The sequence below is a fragment of the Camelus dromedarius genome, chromosome 13, assembly GCF_036321535.1.
Source record: "Camelus dromedarius isolate mCamDro1 chromosome 13, mCamDro1.pat, whole genome shotgun sequence".
NCBI lineage: Eukaryota > Metazoa > Chordata > Mammalia > Artiodactyla > Camelidae > Camelus > Camelus dromedarius.
Window position 1 is genome coordinate 18,204,449 of NC_087448.1, and position 21,718 is coordinate 18,226,166.

Here is a 21,718-nt window from a genome sequence, read left to right on the forward strand (position 1 = left end):
TCTTGTGTGTGAAGCTTATAATGAAAATATCCATGGTGGCTTACAAAATATAAAGAGAAGAAACAAAAAACAATGAAGTAGGCAACCCCTCCTGTAAAACTTGCATAATACAAACATGCATATACACATCATAATCTTTAAAAAATGCTGAAAGGAAACATCATTTGCTGCTTCAGTTCTCTTTTGTTTGCAGACACAAAAGATAAGTTTATTACACTTGTTTATAATTGCTTACCATGCAAATTCCTCTTTATCAGTTACCCATTGGAATTGTCTTAACATAAGTTAAAGATGTTAATGATCTCTAATGATCTCTAAATATTGAAAATATAAGGAGTACTTAATTATTTTATCATACTGGTTAGACTACCTTATAGGAAAGATATTTAATGCCCTGAGTTTGGGTTTTCTTCTTAAAAATCCTGATTGTGAAACTATAAGTATTTTTGTAGTCTAGATTACACTTAAAATGACTTAGCACAAAATCTTTGTTTTATTCAGGAAATTTTGAATCATATTATATTGAAGAGTTATGGTTTTACTTAAGAAGCTATTTATATTAGAATTAAAAAGAAAGTTTTAAAGGAAAAATTACTTGTTTATTTGAAAATAGATTTCATGAAGTTGAATTATTTATGGGAGTTGAAATAAAAGATTTCATTGTACCAGTAAATTAATTATAACTGAATAGTATAATACCAAACTATAATTTCACCCAGGATTTGTAATTTATTGTTAATATACGTAATTGCTGTATCAGCCAGTTAATGCAAAAGAAAAGCTATGTATATTTTCTTTGACAATTTTAAAACTGTAGACTAACATCAGAATACATTTAGTTGTATCTATGGAAAAACTAATAACTATTGTAAATGTACTCCATCTTTTCCATTCATGTCTTACATGGAAATTGGCAAATGCAATTTATAACAAAGTTTTCCATAAAGGCATTGACACATAATAGAGATAGTTAGATTTGATGATTAAAATACTGAATCTCATCTATAACCCACACTCAACTTTTTTTATACACAAAATGGAAAATATAAAACACAAAAAAAGCAATTGAGTTATTCTCTTCAGTGGCTACATTTTCTGTGATTGGCAGGCTTGGCACCCATAAAATGAGTGGGCTGATCTGCATAGTTTCTGTCTTTGGTGCTGAACTTGTTTTCCTGTCCCACATCTCCTACTATGGCTGCTGTCCCAGAACCTGGGGTTCTGTAGGGAGAGATATTTTTGATAGCCTTGAAATCCTCTTTGACTTCTAAGGCACCTTCATCATATTACTCTCACTAAGCACAAGGCCATGAACAAATTAGCATTTTTAAAAGAATAAATTGGAAACATGATTATAACTTTCTTAGCGATCTTCAGGTAAAGAAAGCCAAAATAGAGAACAAGACCAAAAGGGAAGTATAATTTATCTACTTCACAGTTTTCCTGGATTAAGTCCAAGCAGATTGAGTGAGTTCCTAAAGTTATGAATAAATAGAATGATAAAAAAATTTTCAAAACTCAATATAATATAAATCTAAAGAATGACTACAGGATATAGCATTTCAGTGAACTGAATATTGTCAACATGTACAAAGATCAATAATCACCTTTACATGTCTTTGATTTCCATATATAGACAGATGGCATGTCGTTGCACTCTAATTGATAAAGTTACCAAATTTATCGGGCTCATTGTGTTAAAAAAATTATCAGACAACAGTGTTATTTTGTATACTGTGTGTGAAAGGAATAGGGTAATCTTGACACAGGGATAAATATTTTAAAGCTCCATGAATTGCATTCAATTTAAACAATAGAAACCATAATTATACATCATATAATGTAATCTAATAATAATGTATAAACATCAATCTGGTTCATGTGAATAAATTCATTACATTTTTTTTTTGCATCAAGATTCTATATCCAGTAAGGAAAAAAAGTGGAAATATGAGACCCGAACTCCCAATCCTAGTTAATATACAGTGCCATTCCAGTTATAAAACAGTGGTAGTATCCAATTAGGAAAAGATAGATATATTTAGAGTTCATGACCAAATAAGTATTTGGTATACAAAATGACTTTATTTTATGGAGATTTTCTTCATAGCAAATGAAGAATTTGCATACGCCCAGTGCAAGAAGAGTTCCAAATGATGAGACCTACGTAGGATTTCAGTTATGGAATGATCCTAAGGAGAGAATGCAACAGCAGGAGTAACAAAAGGATTCATTTGAAGAAGATCACATCAAATGGAATTTAGTCCAGTATCTCTAATATTTTGAATACGAATCTAACAGCAATGTTGCAAAAGATTATGATGTAGTGCGATTTAGAATTAGTCTAAAATTATTTATCCAGAATTCTTGGGTGATTATCATATTTACGTATGTATTTACTTACTACTCGATAGATACTAAATTCAGAACTTTTAAAAACTATTTTAAGGTTTAGTTGAAATTTTTTTTTGATAGTTTGATCACAATGGCATTCTTATTTCCTATTGTTTCAATGTAGCCCCGTTACAACCTCCTGGGAAATTTCCTATTTCATATAATGATTTCCAAATAGAAAGGAATCTTTATTAATAGTAAGTCAATAAGTTGGGAAGCAAACTAAATCAAACATTGCCCTTCCCACTGTGATATTTACAGGTTTGTCATAGCTGTGGCACAAAGTCTGCATAAGTAGTTGCCTAATATCTTTTCTTTTTTGCTAATTTTGAAACAATATTTCTACAGGGTTATCTCTAGCATGTATATCAGACATTGGTATTTGTTAAAATAAGTATATTCAAAAAGTATGTGAAAATACATACTAATTGAATCACATGCAAAATACATAGAGATTAGTCTTAGGTTATGTGCCTAATTTGCCACATAAACGTATTTTTTTCTAATTATTTTCAAATAATTAAATTGTGTTTGTTTTCATTCTCTGGCATTGTAATGTTGCTCTTAGTGGTATTCATACCACATATAACAGATTAATTTTAATGTAATTTTATGTAAAAAATATTTGCAAATAGAAATTTAACCATATAAAATTTGAGTAAAGTATCTACATTGTTAAAGTTATAATACAGATATTCAGTTTCTTCCAATAAGTATGATTGTATTTTTTCAAGTTACTTTACAAAAATGTACATAATATGACATACTATGATATAATATTTTATCAATATGAAGACCTTAAATTTTCTCAATTAGTTGTCTAAATGTTATGTCCTTTTTTTCCAATTTAACAAACAAAAATGTAATTCAAATGATTAAGAATGTATTTAAATCATACATATCAATACTCACATTCCAATAGGTAAACAAAAATCTGAATGTCAGTATTGTTCATAGAATCACAGTTCAAATGTTTAAAAAGAGATTCAAATTATTGAATATCAGTTCACTTTTCCTCTTTAAAAGTATTTAGTATCTTCTAGCATATGAGAAAATGGCTTTAATATTCAAGATAAATAGGTTTTAATGAAATTCATTTTAAAAACTGATCTTAATTTTAGTTTAAGTGTTATTAAACTAATCAAACTATTATTTTTATTTATATAACAAATAATGATTTTATTTTTAAATCATAAATAGTTCAAATTAAGAAACTTTTAATGAATATTAATAACAGAAAACTGATTTGGTAATGAAAATGAGAGAAAAGAGTGGAAGAAAAGATCTTCACCCCCAAATATCTTTTATTTTGATTATATTAGATATTTTAAAAAGTGCTTCTTTGAGTTTTATTTTTCATTCTTCTACATTCCATTGAAATATTTTGATAGTATAGTATTGTTATATCCTGTAAATCAAATATTTATTTATTATAGTTGTTAGGCATGAAAGTGTATCTTTTGCAAACCAAAGTAATATCAACATATCTTAATGTTTTAATATTATATGTTTAATATCTAATTGAGTCTTAATTTGGAAAGAAAATTATAAATGTAAAAGGAAATATAGCTAAGTATTTAAAATCTACATTATGCAGTTGTATTCCAATTCTCTTTAATGGGCAAAAGTACTGACTGAACTGAATTTTGAAATATGTCAATATTAAATATAAGGTTGAAGAGCTAAAACATGTAGCTATAAAGTCAAATAGCTTCACATTCTCAAATCATGAACTCTCCAAAATATTCTAAGTGACCACAAGAAGTAAATACTTCATCATCCAAATCTTCATCAAGGTTAAAATGAAATAAGTTTGGATGGAGAGAAAGAATTTATATTTTGGTAGCAAAACAGCTTATAGACTTATAAAATTGTGTGGTTTGGGGTCCACAAGTGCAATTCTAAAGTCACTTCATTTAAGCCTCTTGTTCTCCATCTGTATGTTTAACAGACTATGTAAAGTGCGTATTAATAATGACCTATTTTATTGTGCTTCAAAAAAGAAGACAGGTAATTTTTAGCAATAAATAAGATTTCCTAAACTATAATTGATGTATAAAACAACTTAGAAAAATATGTCAATATATAGTCCAAAAATACTGTATCCTATAGTCACGGTGCCTTGTGACTAAATGCAATGATATTTTAAAATATTAAAAACTCTCCCACTGAAATATACATGTAGTCAGCCCCAGAGAAAAGTGTGTCCTCTTGTAGGAAGCTGCCCTGAGGAATGTATTATTCCTTCTGGATTACTTTTTCCCTGGAGGTAACATTCTCATTAGAAGGATGAACTGATTTTCTCACACCCAGGGGAAAGCACATAGTGCCCAGAAAAGCTTTCTAAATAGATAAATACCTCACCAGGCTTAAAACACCAGGAGCCTATCTGTGAATTCCTGAAAATTTCACCAGTATCTTGATTAAGGCAGGCTCTGAACAGTAATGTAAGTGCAGGACAACAGTCATTACTTCCTGTAACCATTTTAAAAACTTCGCCAATTATACCAGCAAAGTAAAATTAATAATTAAAATTAAAAACTGGGATGAGTTTCATTTCCATTTTTCTTTAATTATCTGAACATATTTTAGAAAAGTGGACTAAAAGTGAAGCCGTTTGGAAAGTATTTCTTGTGTTTATTATAAACAGATTTAGAATTCACTAGTAGCATCCCCAATTGTTCCCTAATATAAACTTGCATGCCAAGGCGCTAAACAGTCATCCAATATCCTTACTGATATTTTAGCCAACCTTAAAGTTTATGGCAAGGTAAATGGTGTTGTTATAGACAACCTAGGATCTTTATAGTTTTCACTGAATTCACCTTAGTCTGTAGACATCTATAAATATGTACTTGTTAATTCACTTGGGGAGTGCCTGCTAATTGCGAGGTATTGTTCTAGGATCTGGTGATAGATATAATCATTATCCTAAATATCCCTTTTTCCTATTCTATCTTTATTTAGATGAATTTTGGCAAGTTAATTAGAGAAAAATCATGGATTAATTCTGGATTAATAAATTCTCTCATGCACTGAACAGAAACATAATATTTGTATAGGACAATATAATGTTGCAAGATGATAATAGTTAGACCTTTTTAGTAGACATGAATGTCAGCTTGCTACACTTCCAATGTCTCTCAAGACATTATTTTAATGTACTTGAGTTTCTGTTCTCTTTTTAATAGAGAAGGTAATTGTTTAATTGTAATGTTTATTGTTGATTTGTCATTGTTACCATCTTAATTCTAACCATCAGCACTTCTGTTTATAACAGTCTATAAAGATTCCTTTAAGCATCTGAGGAGGAATTCAGATTGTCACTGAAACTAGTAAATGGCAGTTGTAATGATATTTGAAAGTATTGGGAATGGAAATAATTTCATTATTGGATTAACAACTAAATTTGTACTATAGCAGATAAAAGGAAATCAGTACTATCTATACTATTAATCACTAAGCAGGAGGGCAGTTGCTAAATTTAGAATATTAAAATGATGAATGATATATCACATATTTATTCTGCCTTTTATAATTAACTCTGTAAAAAAAAATAAGCCAAGGAGCCTTAAATATTATGTATGGTACAGATTATTGATACATCTTTGTATGACATTTATTATGGAAACTTATCTAATAAAAAATAAGTATGCCCAAGAATGTTTGAATTAAAACCAAAATAATAGAAATTATCTCACAAATAACTTCAAGATGTGTTAAATGCAAACAAAATAAGCAAATATAAAATCACCATCTAATCAGGAACAGCATTCATTTGAGAAATAAATACTGATCATATATTTTTGAAATATACTGAAAGTTCAATATTATTTCTAAGGGTAAGAATATATAAGTCAATAAAACTATACTAAGTTCTTTCCTTTTCAAAGAAGCTGTAACTTTAACTTTACTAAAAGTATCTACAAATTACCATTCAATTTTGTAAACAAACAAACTGTTAATGGAGAAATTGAAAAATACATTTCAGTGATGATATACACATACATATATATAAGGAGAGAGAGAGAGGGAAAAAGATGCTTTCATCTGAAAGACATAATTATACCTTTCATAGGTATATAGTATAAATAGCAATGATAATCAATTACATGTTGCTAATTACAGTTGACATACACCCAGCAGAGAAAATGGAAATCTAAATTTCTTTAAGCTTTTCATAAACCAAGTGCATTGTAGTAATTTTTACAGATTGAATATAGGCAGAGACACAAAGAAAGTTGCCAAAGGACACGCCATCTGGAATGGGAAAAGGAACATAACTTGGAATTTGAGAGTCATCCTCTCCCTTGAGCCAGTGACTACCATTTAGTATAAAACAACACCAACTAATCTGCAACTATTGTTTCATTATTTCAGGCATAGGTTATTAACTTTCAGTGAAGGAAAAAGTTAAGATTACATGATCAATAAACCAAATCAACAGTAAAAATAAAAATCCAATTGACAATATATGTGTATAGCAATACTAATCACATTTTGTTAGAAAAATAATAAAAAAGATGAAATCCAAAACTTCTTTACAAAATATGTCAGAGTTTAGTCTCAAAAAAAAAAAAAAAAAGAAAATAAATCTTAAAAGAAAATAAGCTGATTTGGAGGGTTTGGGAATTTCATTACATTATCTCTTACTTCCTCTAGATTTACATCAATTTACTTCCTTGAACATCAATTTACAAACAACTTATCACTAGCACAGTCAATAATACCAAAAATATTTTTCCTCTACTCATTTTGCTCTAATACACTGGAAAAATAGCCTTGACGATTCTGTCTCCCCCTTTAAAAACTTTTTAGTTGTGAATTTGTTGGATCAGATTTTCCAAATTGTATTTTCCATCCTGGAAATGATTCTCATAATATTTGATGTTGACATATTTTCAATGAATTGACCTTTTGCAGTATTTTCAAGTATATGAGCAGTTAGTCCCCAAACATGGGGAAAAGCCCTTGTTGTGAGCTGCGATGGTACTTTCTTCCTGTAAGAACACACCTGTAAAGTTACTACTGCAGCGCTCCTTAGAATGTCCAGAAACCTGCGAGTGAGTCAGGCTGGTTTGCAAAAATGGCTCTGGGAGACTCCAAGTCGCTGTAAATCTCTAACACTTACATTTACATTTTTAGTAGAACATTTGCATATTGTAAACCAGTTCCCTCTGATTGTAAAATTATTCATTTTGATTTTTCCTATATTTAATCTTGCTTTCTTTATAATATAAACCTACATAGAATCTGCTACTTCATATATTATATACAAAGAATTAATAACTCTGAGCTCCTAGAGAACAATGCCTGAAAAACCCATGATTATGATATATAAATTTTAATACTCGAGGAACAAATTTTATTTAAACATGGTTGAAAGTTCAAATGCTCTCAGAGTCCAGCAGATAATATAATAGTATATGAAGGTGCTAGGTTAAGGTAATATGGAGGGTGCTTATCTAGCCTAAAGGCACTAAAATTCAAATTTATTTATTTTTAATGGAAATAAAATTGTTCTGATCAAATAAAACAGACATTTTTTTCAGGATTTAGCCCACGGATCAGCACTCGGTGAGCATAGCTTTAGTGTTCATAAGCTCACAATAGCAGCACTTTGTAAACTATATGCACTACCCAGTTAACCAAAGTGTGTAATTTAAGTACGTTAACATTCAAAGAGGTTTTCACCTTTGTATTTAGATGCTGTGTATTGAAGGTGATTATTAGTGAGTGTCAAGTCCTTAGCGACAATTTAATATCCACATCCTCTCACGTTGTCATGCTTACATAGCACTTGGATTGCTGTATTTTGGAATGATTTGGGATAATCATTAATTTGACTTCAAAGTTCACGCTAGCAAATGGGAGAAATATACCAACCTCTTTTCAATTTTTGCAGGGGGAAGGAGAAAACGATTTCAGTTGCCAAAATTAAACATAATAATAGAGATTATTTTCAGCACGTTTAAAAATGAGCACAGAGCTTTTAAGTGAAGGTATTAGGCCGTAATGGGACAATAAGATGACATCTTATGCAAAAAAGAAAGAAAACTTCCCTCAGATAAATTTTCTTAAATGAAGACAGAGTTCATTGTTGAAAGTAAAAAGATTTTGCAAACCATATGGAACAAGCAATTTCATAAAATGTACAATTTTACAGAAAGATCTTTTGTAATGTTTTTCTGTATATGCATTTGTTAGCTTCTGAGAAGATATTTTAAATTTAAAATCCAAATACTCAATATTTACCTTTTACATTTCTTTCTTGTTAAAATTTCTAATGAGATACTTAATTTTCATCTAAGGTTTGAGGTTTTAAATCATAACTAGGCAACAAAACATCGTTTTGATTGAATGAGTTTAAACGGCAGTATGGTGAATGGAGTTTAAATATTCTCTGACATATATGAGTAATTTCTGGATCTGAATGTTCACATTTGGTTTTCAGAAGTGAAATAGTCTTGATTTTGGACTTAAATATCGCAAAACTATTATACTACAATGGTAAAAAAGCATGATGTTATATGGATAACTTATATAGATATATCATTACAGGTAAAATATATTTATTGGCCAAGTATTCATACCTTTATACATACCAATTTTTATATTTAATATTTAAAATTTTAGTCTACAAGGGCCTGATTAACAGCTCATGGATGAAACACACTGGTCACATCTCTATTGTAACATCTGACAAAGAACTTTGCTAATCAATTAACATGGGGTTGCTGCCACCCCTCATACTTTATTTAAATAGGCATGTGCTTAACTACAAACGGAAAATACAAAACTATTTTGGTTTCAATATTCATTATTAAGTTTTGTTTTTAATGAACCATACAATAAGATTCTTTAAAAATGTGTTAGTTGGAAACTCTAAAATTGATTACCAGTAGTAATAATCACTGTTTAAGAAAACTTAAAATATGCCTATCCCAGAATACCAAAAAGTAACCAAAATTTGCTACTAGGATATCTATGATTCAATACTGAAGTATCACAAATTTGAATTGAATTTACATTGTGATATGTTGAAAATATTCCTTAAAAACGTAATAACCTGAAAATAAGTTTGTTGAAAGTCAACAAAGACACAAATGAGCCTTCAATTTGAAAAAGCCACAATTCCATTTCTGCAGGTTAACTTTAAAAAAAAAAATCACCCTTAAAAACATTGTTTCATATTTTCCAGGGAGTGAGGGGCATAGCTCAGTGGTAGGTAGCATGCGTGCCTGGCATACAGGAGGTCGTGGGTTGAATCCCCAGTGCCTCCATTAAGGGGAAAAAAAATTGTTTCATATTTTCCACTTTTAGAAACACATGTAATTTTGAAGCATGAACATGTTTATTTTATAGCAGAAATATACACTATTCCTTCATGTTCACTGAACATAAAGTACCTAATTAAAAAAAACCTCATTGGAAGACTTCCATTCAACATCTCTCTATGAATATTACTTTTGTAAAATGATTTTTCTAATATATAATACAATGTGTCTGACATACTTAGCATTATGCAATATATCATTATGTTTTTATTTTGGCTTTAAATATAAAGTGAGAATGTCAAATTATTTCACATTTGCATTTTATCAATTCTCTAGGAAATATTTGTTTTGATCTTCAAAAGCTCTTTTTATAAGACATCATCTAAATCAATCAAGCTTAATTAAGGCTAAATTTTGTTTTAAAAAATGAATGCAAAATCTACTCATTTTATAATACTGGTAAATTACCATGAGAAATATATGGCAGGTGTCTTGTAAGCCAAATGATCTGCCATAAACAGGATGAAAAGAGTATATTATTGTCACACTCAAACATTATACAGCATAAAATTCTTTTCTGTTCCCCAGTCTAACATGCCTAAGGCATACAACACAAAAGTATAATTTGAAATAATTAAAAACTGAAATATAAAGAAGTCAAGATGAAACTTAGGTATGCAATGCTCTTTCATAATACCATTTTTTTGTATGTCATATACTTGCTACATACACCAATGGAAATATATATGGACAGTTATATATAGGCATTACATTGAATTAAAATCAATTTAATGGTAAAATGCACAGTTGTCAAATGCAATATTAACTGATATAAAGTTCATTTGGATATACGTGTTAGATAATTATTTTAGGCACATGACTAATGTCCATCCAACTATTTTAATTTTACTGTCATATATTTGCATTTGCAAAATAGTAGAGAACTTCAAATGGTTGTGAGGAGCAGTATGCACAAATCAAATAGTTAATTTAGTAACAGCTTAATTACCACTTTCATGTTTTACTTCCTTTGAAAAACAACTCATTAAATGTTTCTGCCTTCCATGAAGTTCTTTTGTTGTTTTTAGTTCTTCTTTCTTGGTGTAAAATTTATTCTTAAAATGAGTTAAAAGGAGTATTTTGCCACCTTTGCAAATATCTTAATTTGGAGCCATCTAAAAGTGCACCAAAAGCATATTTCCAAATGAATTGGAAGCATATTTGTGGTCTGCTTTATTTTCTTTAATTTGGAGTTGTGTGACTTTGCGGACAATCTGTTGAGCTCCTGAAACTAAGTAGTCAGTTTTTGGCATTTCAAACAGGGACTGAACTATTCTCACTCTCCCTTGCTCTACCAAAAAATAAAGAAGAGAAAGGATCAGAGACAGAGAAGAAGGAAAGGGGAAGATGTAAGGAAAAAGGAAGAGAGTCCCAAAATAAAGAGTAGGGAAAGGAAATTATACATATTTAATTTGAATAACTTGCTAACTTAGTAAGAAGAATAGAATTAATGATAGAGGGCAAGAAACTGGTATCTTGGATCAAGTTCTTAAATTCTAACCTTTTCCACATTCTAAGTGTGGATTTTTCATTACACAGTTGCTTGAATTTCCTATTGGGGTTGAGGGGACAGTGATGAGGGACAGACTTAGATACCCAGAACATTCACCAAAAATTTCCCCTTCATATATGTAAAGGTGATAACCTTGCTTAACCAAAAAATGTGTTCTGAGTATGATCCTAATGCTAAAATTGATCAGTTCATAACTTCAATCAATAGTTTAACTGTAAATGATTTTGAATATCAGCATACAAATTATCTACATTTACATGGATTATATTTACTTTCTCTGAGATAATTTAAGTATTTACACTATAATCATATATATAGGTAAAAATAAGATTTTGTAATATCTACCTAGAGACATATTTAGATGAGCTTATGAAACATATCAAATAGAACAAGCACAAAGAGTAAGCTTAGTTTGCACCCGAATTTTAATTGATGCCTGAAACATTACATATTTTTGTTCTCCAAAATTCTATGGAGAGAATTTGCAGGGTTCCTTAATCTAATCATATACCACTGATCTACCCACTTTAATTACTGATTCAGAAAACCTGAAAAACCAAAAATCAAATATTCAAAATGACACAGATTATGTTCTATTGTATACGTTAATGTATTGGCAGGAAACCATGTGTAAGGAGAAAATAATTCACTTTTAACTCTATACAGTTTCATAATTCTACATGTTAAAAATTTTTCAAGTTCATTAGGGCAAGGATAAGTTTATTTTTATCCCTTTAATACAGATATGAAAAGTATAATTTAACAATCAGAATTAACTTCTTTGCATAAATCATATACTTGTTATTTTTTGAGAGTAAAAACTGGTGGACATCTTATGAAGAGTAGAGGTAGAAATGAACCACCTACAGTGAGTCTATCTGTGACAAGATTATGTGAAATAGTGCTGGTTTGCAAATAATAATATTGTTTTGTAAATCTTTGAAAAATATATCAACAAACTTTCTTTGGAAGCTACTTATATTGTCCAGAACTACATTTTTGATTTCGTGTAATTCTTAGCTCTTACTTTTTATGCATCAATTAAGAAGTAAACCTTAGTTACATGGAGGATTCCACTTTGTGTAATATTTTATAATTTATACAACACTGTCATATCTACATATAATAATATTGAAAAAGCCATTTTGATATTTTTAAAAGAAAAGTAACTCCCACTGTGAAGAAAAAATTCATAGCAACCCCAATTGTGAAGTCAAATACTTGTGTGTGTGTGTGTGTGTGTATATATATATATATATATATATATATATATATATATATATATATATATATATATATATATCTTCTAATCCTGGATCTGATATGGAGGAGGTAGATGGAAAGTAAGAGAGAAGTTTTTTCTCATGGTAATAGCATAGCATTAAGTTTATTCCTTTCCTCTTTGAAAAAAAAAAATTGGAAGGGAAAATGTTGCACGGAATGGGGACAGTTTACTTCACTTGGCCAATGTAGCATTACTATTTATTTTTAATTCCTTAGGGAATCTGTTACCACCTTTTCAATCTATTTTCAAGTAGTTACTGTCAATTTACTCATGGGTGAATGCTGCCTCTTTGTGGCAGAATGCCATGGAAAGTGTTCCTTAAACATAAACTTCATGAACAGCCCTTGATTTTGTACACATTCCAGTGAGATTTGGGGAGATCCACCAACACCAATGAAGCACAAGGCTCTTTAAGTTTCAGATTAATTTACATGTTTCCTACCCTTAAGTACTAATCTCATTCACTGCCAAACCTTACTCAGAGATACTCAGGACAGCTTGTACACACCAACATTTTGAACATGTAAGATATAGATCAACTTGAGATAAAGTACCCATCATAATTGTTGAAGGTGTTTTACACAAGTTAAATTCTAGACCGAATAAATAATATTGGCATGACAAAACACATACTATAGAGAGAAAAATCAATATGTAATATGTTACTTACCATGCTCCACATGTTAGATGAACACTTCAGTAAGGAAAAGAAATGTACAATTGAAATTCATTAACACATTAAATGACATATGTAGAGAAACATACTTCCCTGAACCAACAAATGTGTAATTATATATATTTTTAAAATCTGATAATTAGGGGAACATTTTTTTCTTTTAAGAATAAAAGTTAGCTACTATGTCTTAAATTGTTAATAACGGCGATTTAGTCAATCACACATAGCTATTTCTTTTGCACCTCACACAATCATTACTTCAATCCCTCTTATTTGACATAGTTATCAAGTGTTTATTCAGAAACTATTTAAAAAATTACATGTGCTGGGATACATATGAGACTGTAACAACAGTAGCCCCATCTTACAGAGATCCTGTTTGTGGCTGTCATCATTGCTTGCTGCCCAGAGGAATAAAGACATTGTATAGAGATTTGTACAGTCCATCATTTGGTCTTCTGAGGTGCCAGTATACGTGGATCTGTACAAATGCAACTGGGTTTGGTTAAACAATCAAAAATTGGCTACAATAGTAGTCAAATCAATGCATCATTTTGGTTGACTAATAAAAATACTTTTAAATCTTCTCTAATAAAACCAGAAACTTGCACACGATTCTCACTCAAATGGCCCAATTAATTGCCCTAAATATTTTTCTTTTATACATTGGGGCACAGTTTTTTTTTTTTAAATTACAGATTCAATTGGGTGGGTTGCATTGACTTTTAAGATTTTGCCATTAAGTTCACCATATTTTTAATGATTTAAAAATGCCTTCCTGATATCACTTCAGTTTTGGAAATGCAGCTCCTGATATAGTGTGACACCTCTGTGAAAATCATAGGCTAAATAGTGAAGGAAAGAGAAATGCTAAATGTGCATATAAAAATAGGTGCTACAATAAAATATTTGTATATTTCATCAATAAGTTATTTTGGCTAATCAATTATGGATCATATAGCTCTGTAATTTTAATGATTTGTCCACATCTATGGTGATCCTTTTCAAGATCACAATACTTTTTTTTTTTTAATTCAAATGTCCAGAATGCATACAAACACATCCTTTAAAAAGAAAGGAAAGAAATGAGAGGAGAAGGAGGCAGGGAGGCAGGGAGGCAGAGAAAGGAAATAGAGGAAGGAGAGGGAGCGGGGAAAGGAGAGGGAGGGAGAAAAAGGGAGGGAGGAAGGCGGGTGGCGGGCAAACTTTCTATTAAAGTTGGGGTGTGCTAATCTCTCCACAAAAGCCATTTAGACCCACCCATGGCTCGAAGGGGGAGAAGGGGAGGGGGAAAGGCAGTAAAAGTGGAAGAGTAGAATCTATGCGCTGCTATCTACCACCATTCTTAGCACTTCCAACCACTACGAAAATGACTGCGACCTTTAAACAAGTCACCCGCGCAGCGAATTGCCCTCCATAAAGCCCTTCTCCTCGACTCCCCCACACTCAAGAAGAGAAAGTGATGTGCCCAGTTTACACAAATGTTTCCCCACGGGTATATGAAAAGGAAATTGCACACCCTTTCAGTATCTTCCGCCGAAGCTGAGAATCTCGTGCCAAGGCACTTCACCCTAAACTTTGAAACAACACAATTAATGAAATGTGTTCACCGTGTGTGTCTGCTTGCTTGTTTGTTTTCAATGCAAAAGCTCCAAGGGAGTTTCTTTGCTTTTAGAACTGGCTAAAAGTGGTCTGTTTTTCCAGCACTTCGAGGTAGTCCGGCTCAACGTTTAGTTTTGCTTTTAACTCCAGATATTCGTTCCGGTTGGGTTCTACAAAGACAGCACTGGGGGGGCTGTAGAGCACCGGTTCCCGCAGCCTGCTGTCCCCTGCCCCCGGGTGCAAATACTGATGGGGGCGTCTCAGGTCATAGTTGGGGGAGAAAGTATAAGCAGCAGGGCTGCACGGGAACTTGGGATATTCCGGGAGGCTGTTGCCGGCGGGGGTGGTGGAGCAGTGTTTGTCTGGTTCTAAAATGCCTCTGTAAAAGCGGTCGGCGTCCTGCACCGGCGACAGCAGGTCCTCCCGGGGCTCGATAGTGCTGACGCTATAGGCGGGGCTCCGCAAGTGGTGGCTTTCCCGCCTCTCCTCCTCCCCCGGCTGCAGCTGCAGCTGCGGCGGGGGCTGCTGCTGGGGCGGCTGCGGCGGCTGCGGCGGCGGCGGCGGCGGCTGCTGCTGCAGGTGGTGGTTGCTACTATAAGTGACCTTGAGCTCGTGCAGGTCTTTGTAATCCTCCACGGAGTTGCCCTCCCGGGAGCGGTAGATAGGGTTTTTGCACATGTGGCCCAGTGGATGGGGGATGTACTCGTACACGTGGCCGGCGGGCGTCTTCACCTTGGGCAGCGCAGGCCCGCGGTGGTGCACGTGCGCGTGCGGGTGGCCTCCCGCCCCCCCGCCGCCGCCGTATACGCTGTACTGCATGTTGAAGGAGCTCACGTCGGAATTGTTGGTGCTGGTGTGGTCGCTCTGGTTCTTCTTCCTGCGCTTCATGACTAGCACGAAGAGCCCGGCGGCCACGAAGACCGACATGATGAAGACCAGCAGCAGGCTGAGGATCAGCACGGACAGGGGCACCGACGACGCTCCTCCGCCCGCGCCCAGGCCCGCCGGGGCCCCGGTGCTGTTCAGCCGCACCGCGGGGGTCACGGCGCTGGTCCTCACCGGGACCTGGATGGAGGAGGGTGTGGGCGTGGAAACCACCACGTCCGAGTAGTCTGGGCACAGCAGCTCCGACTTAATGGAGCGCATATCCGTCTCAGCGAACTTCTTGGGCGCCTTGCAGATGACTTCGTCCACCAAGACACCCACTTTGAGCTGCTCGACCCACAGCTTCATGCCCACCACGTCGCAGGTACAATCCCAAGGGTTGTCGTGCAGGTCGATTTGGATGAGTGACTTCAGCTGGTCCAGAACTCCACTCACCGGCAAGGAGGTGAAGTGGTTACTCCTCAGGTTTAGTCTGAGGAGGGTCAGGCCTGAGAAGACGCCAGAGGGCATGGCCTGCAGGAGGTTGTTGTTCAGGAATAGCAGCTGGAGGTTTGGGACTGGATCGAAAGTCCCGGGCTGAATCTCGCGTATGAGGTTGTACTGGAGGAAGAGATACTGCAAGCTCTGCAGGCCGTAGAACAGCTCCGGGCTCAGCCTCTCGATCCTGTTGCCGTTTAGGTAGAGGCGCCTCAGGTTGGTGAGATCCCCGAAGGCGCGGTCCTGGATCATGGAGATGCGGTTGTTGCCCAGGTGCAAGAGGTCCAGCCCGGTGGCCTCCAGGAAGTCACTCCTGCGCACCAGGGCAATGTAGTTCTCCGTCAGATACATCTTCTTGGGGTTGTAGGGCTTGGGCTGCAGCTCTGCGATGCTCTCGATTTTGCGCTCCTGGCAGTTGACGTTGAGGCCCAGATCAGAGATTTGCAGGTTGCAAGTGCACGCGGTGGGACACTCCAAAGGCACCGGAGATTTGGTCTGGTAGGCGATGCTGGGGCCATAGTTGCCGTAGCCCAGGTCCTTGGAGGGCTGCCGAGAGGTGGGGCGCACCCTGGGCTTGTTAGGTTGGCGGGTCCCTTTGGGGGCCTTCAAGGGGGGTTTGTAAACAGCAGAGGAAGAAGTGGCCACGGAATTCACGGAGGCCGGGGTGGTATGTAAATACCCCGTGGTGCTCAAAGGCGTCTGAGGCCTCATCTCATAGTCTGAAATAAGTTTCCTTGGGCAAAGTTCCTGCTTGGACACCTCGTCCAAGTCCCGGCCGTGTAAGCGGAAAGGGGTCTCACAAACCACATCCCCCACCAGGGCTGAGTAGGAGATGCTGTCTAACCAATCCTTCAGAGAGATCAGCTCACAGGAGCAATTCCAGGGGTTTTCCTCCAGCTGTAACTCCACAACTTTATCCATGTGCTGCAACAGCCCCACATAGGGCAGAAGTTTCAGCCGGTTCCCCCGCAGGTCCAGGTGAGTTAAGGGCACAAAACGGAAAAGGTTGTTGGGTAAACTGGACAAGAGATTGTCATTGAGGATGAGCACCTGCAACAAATGCAGTTTCCCAAAAGCATTGGGTTCAATGACACTGATGTAATTGTAATCGACCTGTAGGTACTCCAGGCTCTCTAAGCCAAGGAAGGTATCATCTCGCAGAAGTTCCAGCTTATTATTGTTCAGATGCAATCTCCTTAAACCCCGCAACCCGTGGAAAGCCCCGGTCTCAATGTCCTGGATCACATTGCTACCCAGATGCAAAATTGAAGCCCCAGTATAATTGACAAACTCATTGGGATAGAGACGGTTCAAAAGATTTCCAGACAACAAGAGGTGGTAGATTGGGAAACGGGGAGGGCTAATTTCAGAGAGGCTGATAATCCCCCGGTTTTCACAGCTCACAGTTAAAATGCCGTCCTTTTCCTCACAAGGACATGCATTGTCACAGATTTCCCCATAATAATCGATGGTTTCTGCACATGAGAGGACGAGAGATGTTAGAGCAAACGCTAGAGTCTGCAGCATCCAGCTCTGCATTTTTCTGTGAAGGTCCTGTTCCAAAGTTACTGGGGGGCAGCAAGTGTGCATTTTATCTCCTGCAAGGAAGAGAGGAAAAAGGGAAACAACAGAATATGACAAAAAAATTTAAAGGATCAATCAGAAAGTCTCTCTCTTCCCTACTGCTATTTGTCTGAAATCCCGAAGGAGGGGATATGAATGACACCCCCACCCCCAGTGGTACATCGACATTCTCCAGACTTTATTAAAATATGATATTCATTTTGATTTAAAGGTTGATTTCATTTCCTAATGCCAACAGGAACATACTGCTCTTTATAAGGGCAGGTTAGTCTCATTTTAGTGTTCTTCCCTGCTCCCCCCCCTTTCAAAACCAATCCATAAATATACATAAAATGGCTGTCACTTCAGTTTCATGGTTCTAATTTAAGAGAAAAGAAGCACCATTTTACAAGGTTCCCCACCTCACCTATACCCAGGTCCTCTGCCTTTCTTTCAGAACCTCTTCAGTTAACAGTTCACCGTGAAGGTCTCCCATTTTCACAGAGAAGCCAGAAGCCACAATACTTGGGCTATTTTAAAACCATCGCTCGAAATGCCAGAGTGGGAACCTAAAGAATACTTTTCAGAGGCAAAAAGAGTGCGAGATTATGCATTAAAAGGACCCAGAAGAAGCTCTTAAGTCACCAATTGTCTTCAGGAGCTTTGAGTGTGGAGAAAAAGGAGAGCGCGTTCGCTTTGATGGTGGACTTCGCTATCGGGCTATTAAGCACATCAGCGTCCTAATTGCATGCACGGTGCCACTTAGCAGCGCTTCCCTGAGAGCGCCTTGCGTCCACTTCTCCTCATTGATCATGTCAGCGACGCTACCAAACCGCATCTTTAAGCCACTGAAATAGTTCTGCACGGTGGATTACAAAGAACTCTGCGAAGGCATCCGCAATCCCGGAACATCTCCTGATACCTGGAGTTTAAAGAGGACGTTCCTCTCGCTTACCGGGAATCAGCTAAAGTAAAACCGAGGACCAGCACCAAAACCTCCCTTAGCTCGGGCTCCACGTCAATTTGCCACAGTATGCAAGACTCAGCCTACTGAATTAGTAAGATTTGGGCTGAACTACCTCGCCAGCATCCCCATCTTTGGAGTTGCTTAGTACATTTAATTATCAATGCTTTACTCCCTCTCCTCTTCCTCCCCGCCCCTCCCTGAGGAAGGGCACTTGGAATGATTAAGAGGCAATGTAGAAGCGAGGAAGGGGGAACAGCAAGTGACATAGGTCAGTGCTTTAATATTCGAATTTCATCTCCCTGAAGAATCTATCTGACTCCCTCCCCTTTCTTTCTGGCTTTCTTTTGTCCCCTTAAAGGCTTCCTTTTACTTCCTACTTCGAGTCGACAGCAGCACTCATAAAGGAAAGGACATAAATGGAGCGAGTGTGTGTGTGTGTGTGTGTGTGTGTGTGTGTGTGAGTGCGTGTTGCGTTGGTTGGAGGAACGGGGGGAGGGAACACTTGGTAGAAATGCTGGGCTCCGGGAACCAATGCCTTTTCTCTGGTCAACCTTGCCTCTGCCTCACCAACACCAAAGTCTGATGTCGAATCGCAACCCAAAACTAGAGCCAAGACGTTTCTGAGTCACGGGTTCAAGCGTGGAGACCTCGATCTTGATCCCCGAGCCGACTCCAGCCCGCGTTATTAAGAGCCCCTGCATTCGCACGCACGTGTGCAAGTGTGCCTGCGAATCATTCACGTGTGGCCACCCAGACGTGCCGAGACGAACGGGAACCACAGTGTATAAACCTCGCAAGTATCCCCGACCTCCCAACGCAGCGGCAAACACCTCCCCGCTTAAAAGCGGCAAAAGCACCTTCTATGAAAGCAAAACATTTACCTTGAAATTTCCGTTCTCCGCTGGATCAAATCTGTACATCCATTTGGCGGGGGTTGGGTCCCCTCCCCCTCCCTCCCGGTGCTTCCCCGCCCCCATTCACCTCCCACCCTCTGACAGCCCTTCGCAAAATGTGTCCAGCCAATATTAAACTCAAGCGTTTGCAACTTTAATTCAGTTCTGGCTAGCCAGGGTCGAAGAGTCGAAGAGCTTCCACTCACCCCACTCCCTTTCCCCTCCTCCTTGACATCAAAGGAGCCCGAAAATTTGAGAAAATAAAGTTGAATGAGCCGGAGAAGGCTGACATTCTGACTGGGAAGCGCACCTCCGATGTAAATTAGTGGGTACGCTGCACATTCTCGGATTCTCAGATTTTTTTTTTTTTTTTGGAAGGCGGAGGCGGGGAAGCTGTATTTGTTTCCCCCCAAAGAATTTAAACCCTGGATCGTCGCCGTGAACATCCCTGCATTAAGCAGCGTAGGGCCGGCGGGCTGGTGCCCGGCACCCAGGCCGGACCCGCGGCTCCGGGCACAGCTTCTCCCACAGCGGCCCAGGCAGAAGCACCCGGAGTTCCAGGACGCGAGGCTCCCCTCCCCCACCCCGCCCCAAAGCGAAGGAAAGGAAAGGGGAGGAAGAAGGGGAGGGCGGAGAGGGAAAGAAAGCCACCCGGCCGCCACACACACAGACACACACACTGGAGCCTCTTTTGCAAAGTAAAACGGCCGACTTACCCCGTCTCACATCTCCAGGGCCCACTCATCATAGCCACCCTTACAAAAAATACCTCTTTGGGGTGTGCTCTGGGGTTCGGAAGCCCAGGCAGAGCGGGCACTGAGATCCGAGAGGCTGGAGAGAAGAGGCGCCCGGACGCCGCCAGCCCCGGGCCGCCGCCGCGGAGGCGACCGCGGGTTCCGGGGCTCCCCAAACGGCTCTCCTCGGCTCCCTCCGCGGTAGTCGGAGCGGGCAGCGGGGGGGGGGGGGGCGGGCGATCGCGAGCGGCGGGCTGGGAAGGGAGGGGGAGGGGGCGGCGGAGGACCGGCGGTTGAGGCTCCTCTCGGTAGGGGCCGGGAGCAGGAGCCGGGCGGGGCGGGGAGGGAGCTGTTGGGGAGGGGGAGGCGCGGGACCGGAGGAGGGGGCCGCGAAGCAGGCTGCCTGGCCCCGCCGTTCCAGCCAACGTGACGGTCAGCCCTGCCGAGCGCTCGCACCCGCTCATACTCAATGCTCATTCGCACAGTCGCTCCCACCCGCCCCACTGCGGGATCGCTGGGTCCCCGGCATTCTTCGCCGTACCCCCAGGCGGGTACTTACACTTGCCATCTGCATAGGGGGCAACTTTCTCCAAGCCAGCATCGGCCGCCGCCCCCTCCAGCCGCCTCCGGCTCCTCGCACCCTCCGGCCTGGGTTCGCGCCGGCCGGCCCTCCCCTCCCCCCTCGGCTCTCCTCGCCGTCTTCACCACATTCCCCCCTGGTCAGTGGCGCACGCCGGGGGACGAGCCAGAGGGAGCGGGGCGCGGGGGTGTGCATGCATCGCCCGTCTTCTTCTTGCAGCGCACACTGTACATGGTAGTGTAGGGGCGAGCGAAGGTGGCACCGGCCCCTCGGCTGCTCCGGCGGCGGCTGCGGCTGCGGCTGCGGCTCCTGCGCCGTCCTCCGCCCCCCGCGCAACTGCGACCACCCGGCTGGGTTCCCGCCGCGGTTGTCCCCGTGCTGAGCCTGCCGCCGCTGCCGCCGTCGCTGCCGCCGCCGCCGCCGCCGCCGCGGCCCCTAATTAGTATTTGTAAGGCTCCCACATCCTCTTGGCCGTTTCATCGCTCCTTGTTTTGCAGGGGTTTTTCTTCTATTCCTTCCCCAGATGAGGCACACAATCGTCATTATTTGGGATTCTCTATCTCCGACATCTTTGGGGGACCCGGGGGACAGGAACAGCGTTGTTCTACGCCTGTGGCGTGTCCCGGCAGCCTGGCCTCTCTAAAAAACTCAGAGAAAGTCGCATCTTCCCTCCCAGGCGCTGAGGAGGTGGCAGCGCGGTAAGCATCGCAGGGGTCTCTGAGACATCTGCTCCGGCGCGGGCGCAGGGCCCCGTCCAGTGCACTTGTTATTGTCGCGCCACTGGTGCGAGCCAAGCTGCAGCAGACATGATG

At 38.8% G+C, this 21,718-nt stretch overlaps 1 protein-coding gene across 5 annotated transcripts; it reads right to left on the minus strand.

The window, feature by feature from the left end:
• Positions 1 to 13,353: 13,353 nt before the first annotated feature.
• Positions 13,354 to 21,649, minus strand: SLITRK5 (SLIT and NTRK like family member 5). Of its 5 annotated transcripts, none has more exons than XM_010980222.3 (2): positions 20,886 to 21,649; positions 13,354 to 17,767 (listed from the first exon to the last, which is right to left on the minus strand). In XM_010980222.3, the coding sequence occupies exon 2, from the start codon at positions 17,757 to 17,759 to the stop codon at positions 14,877 to 14,879; it is 2,883 nt and encodes a 960-aa protein (XP_010978524.3). In that variant the 5' UTR covers positions 17,760 to 17,767; positions 20,886 to 21,649; the 3' UTR covers positions 13,354 to 14,876. The 5 variants fall into 5 exon arrangements, with proteins under 5 accessions (XP_010978524.3, XP_031322050.2, XP_031322049.2 ...); XM_031466190.2 differs by lacking the exon at positions 20,886 to 21,649 and adding an exon at positions 20,362 to 20,532; XM_031466189.2 differs by lacking the exon at positions 20,886 to 21,649 and adding an exon at positions 20,309 to 20,532.
• Between the last annotated feature and the right edge of the window lie 69 nt (positions 21,650 to 21,718).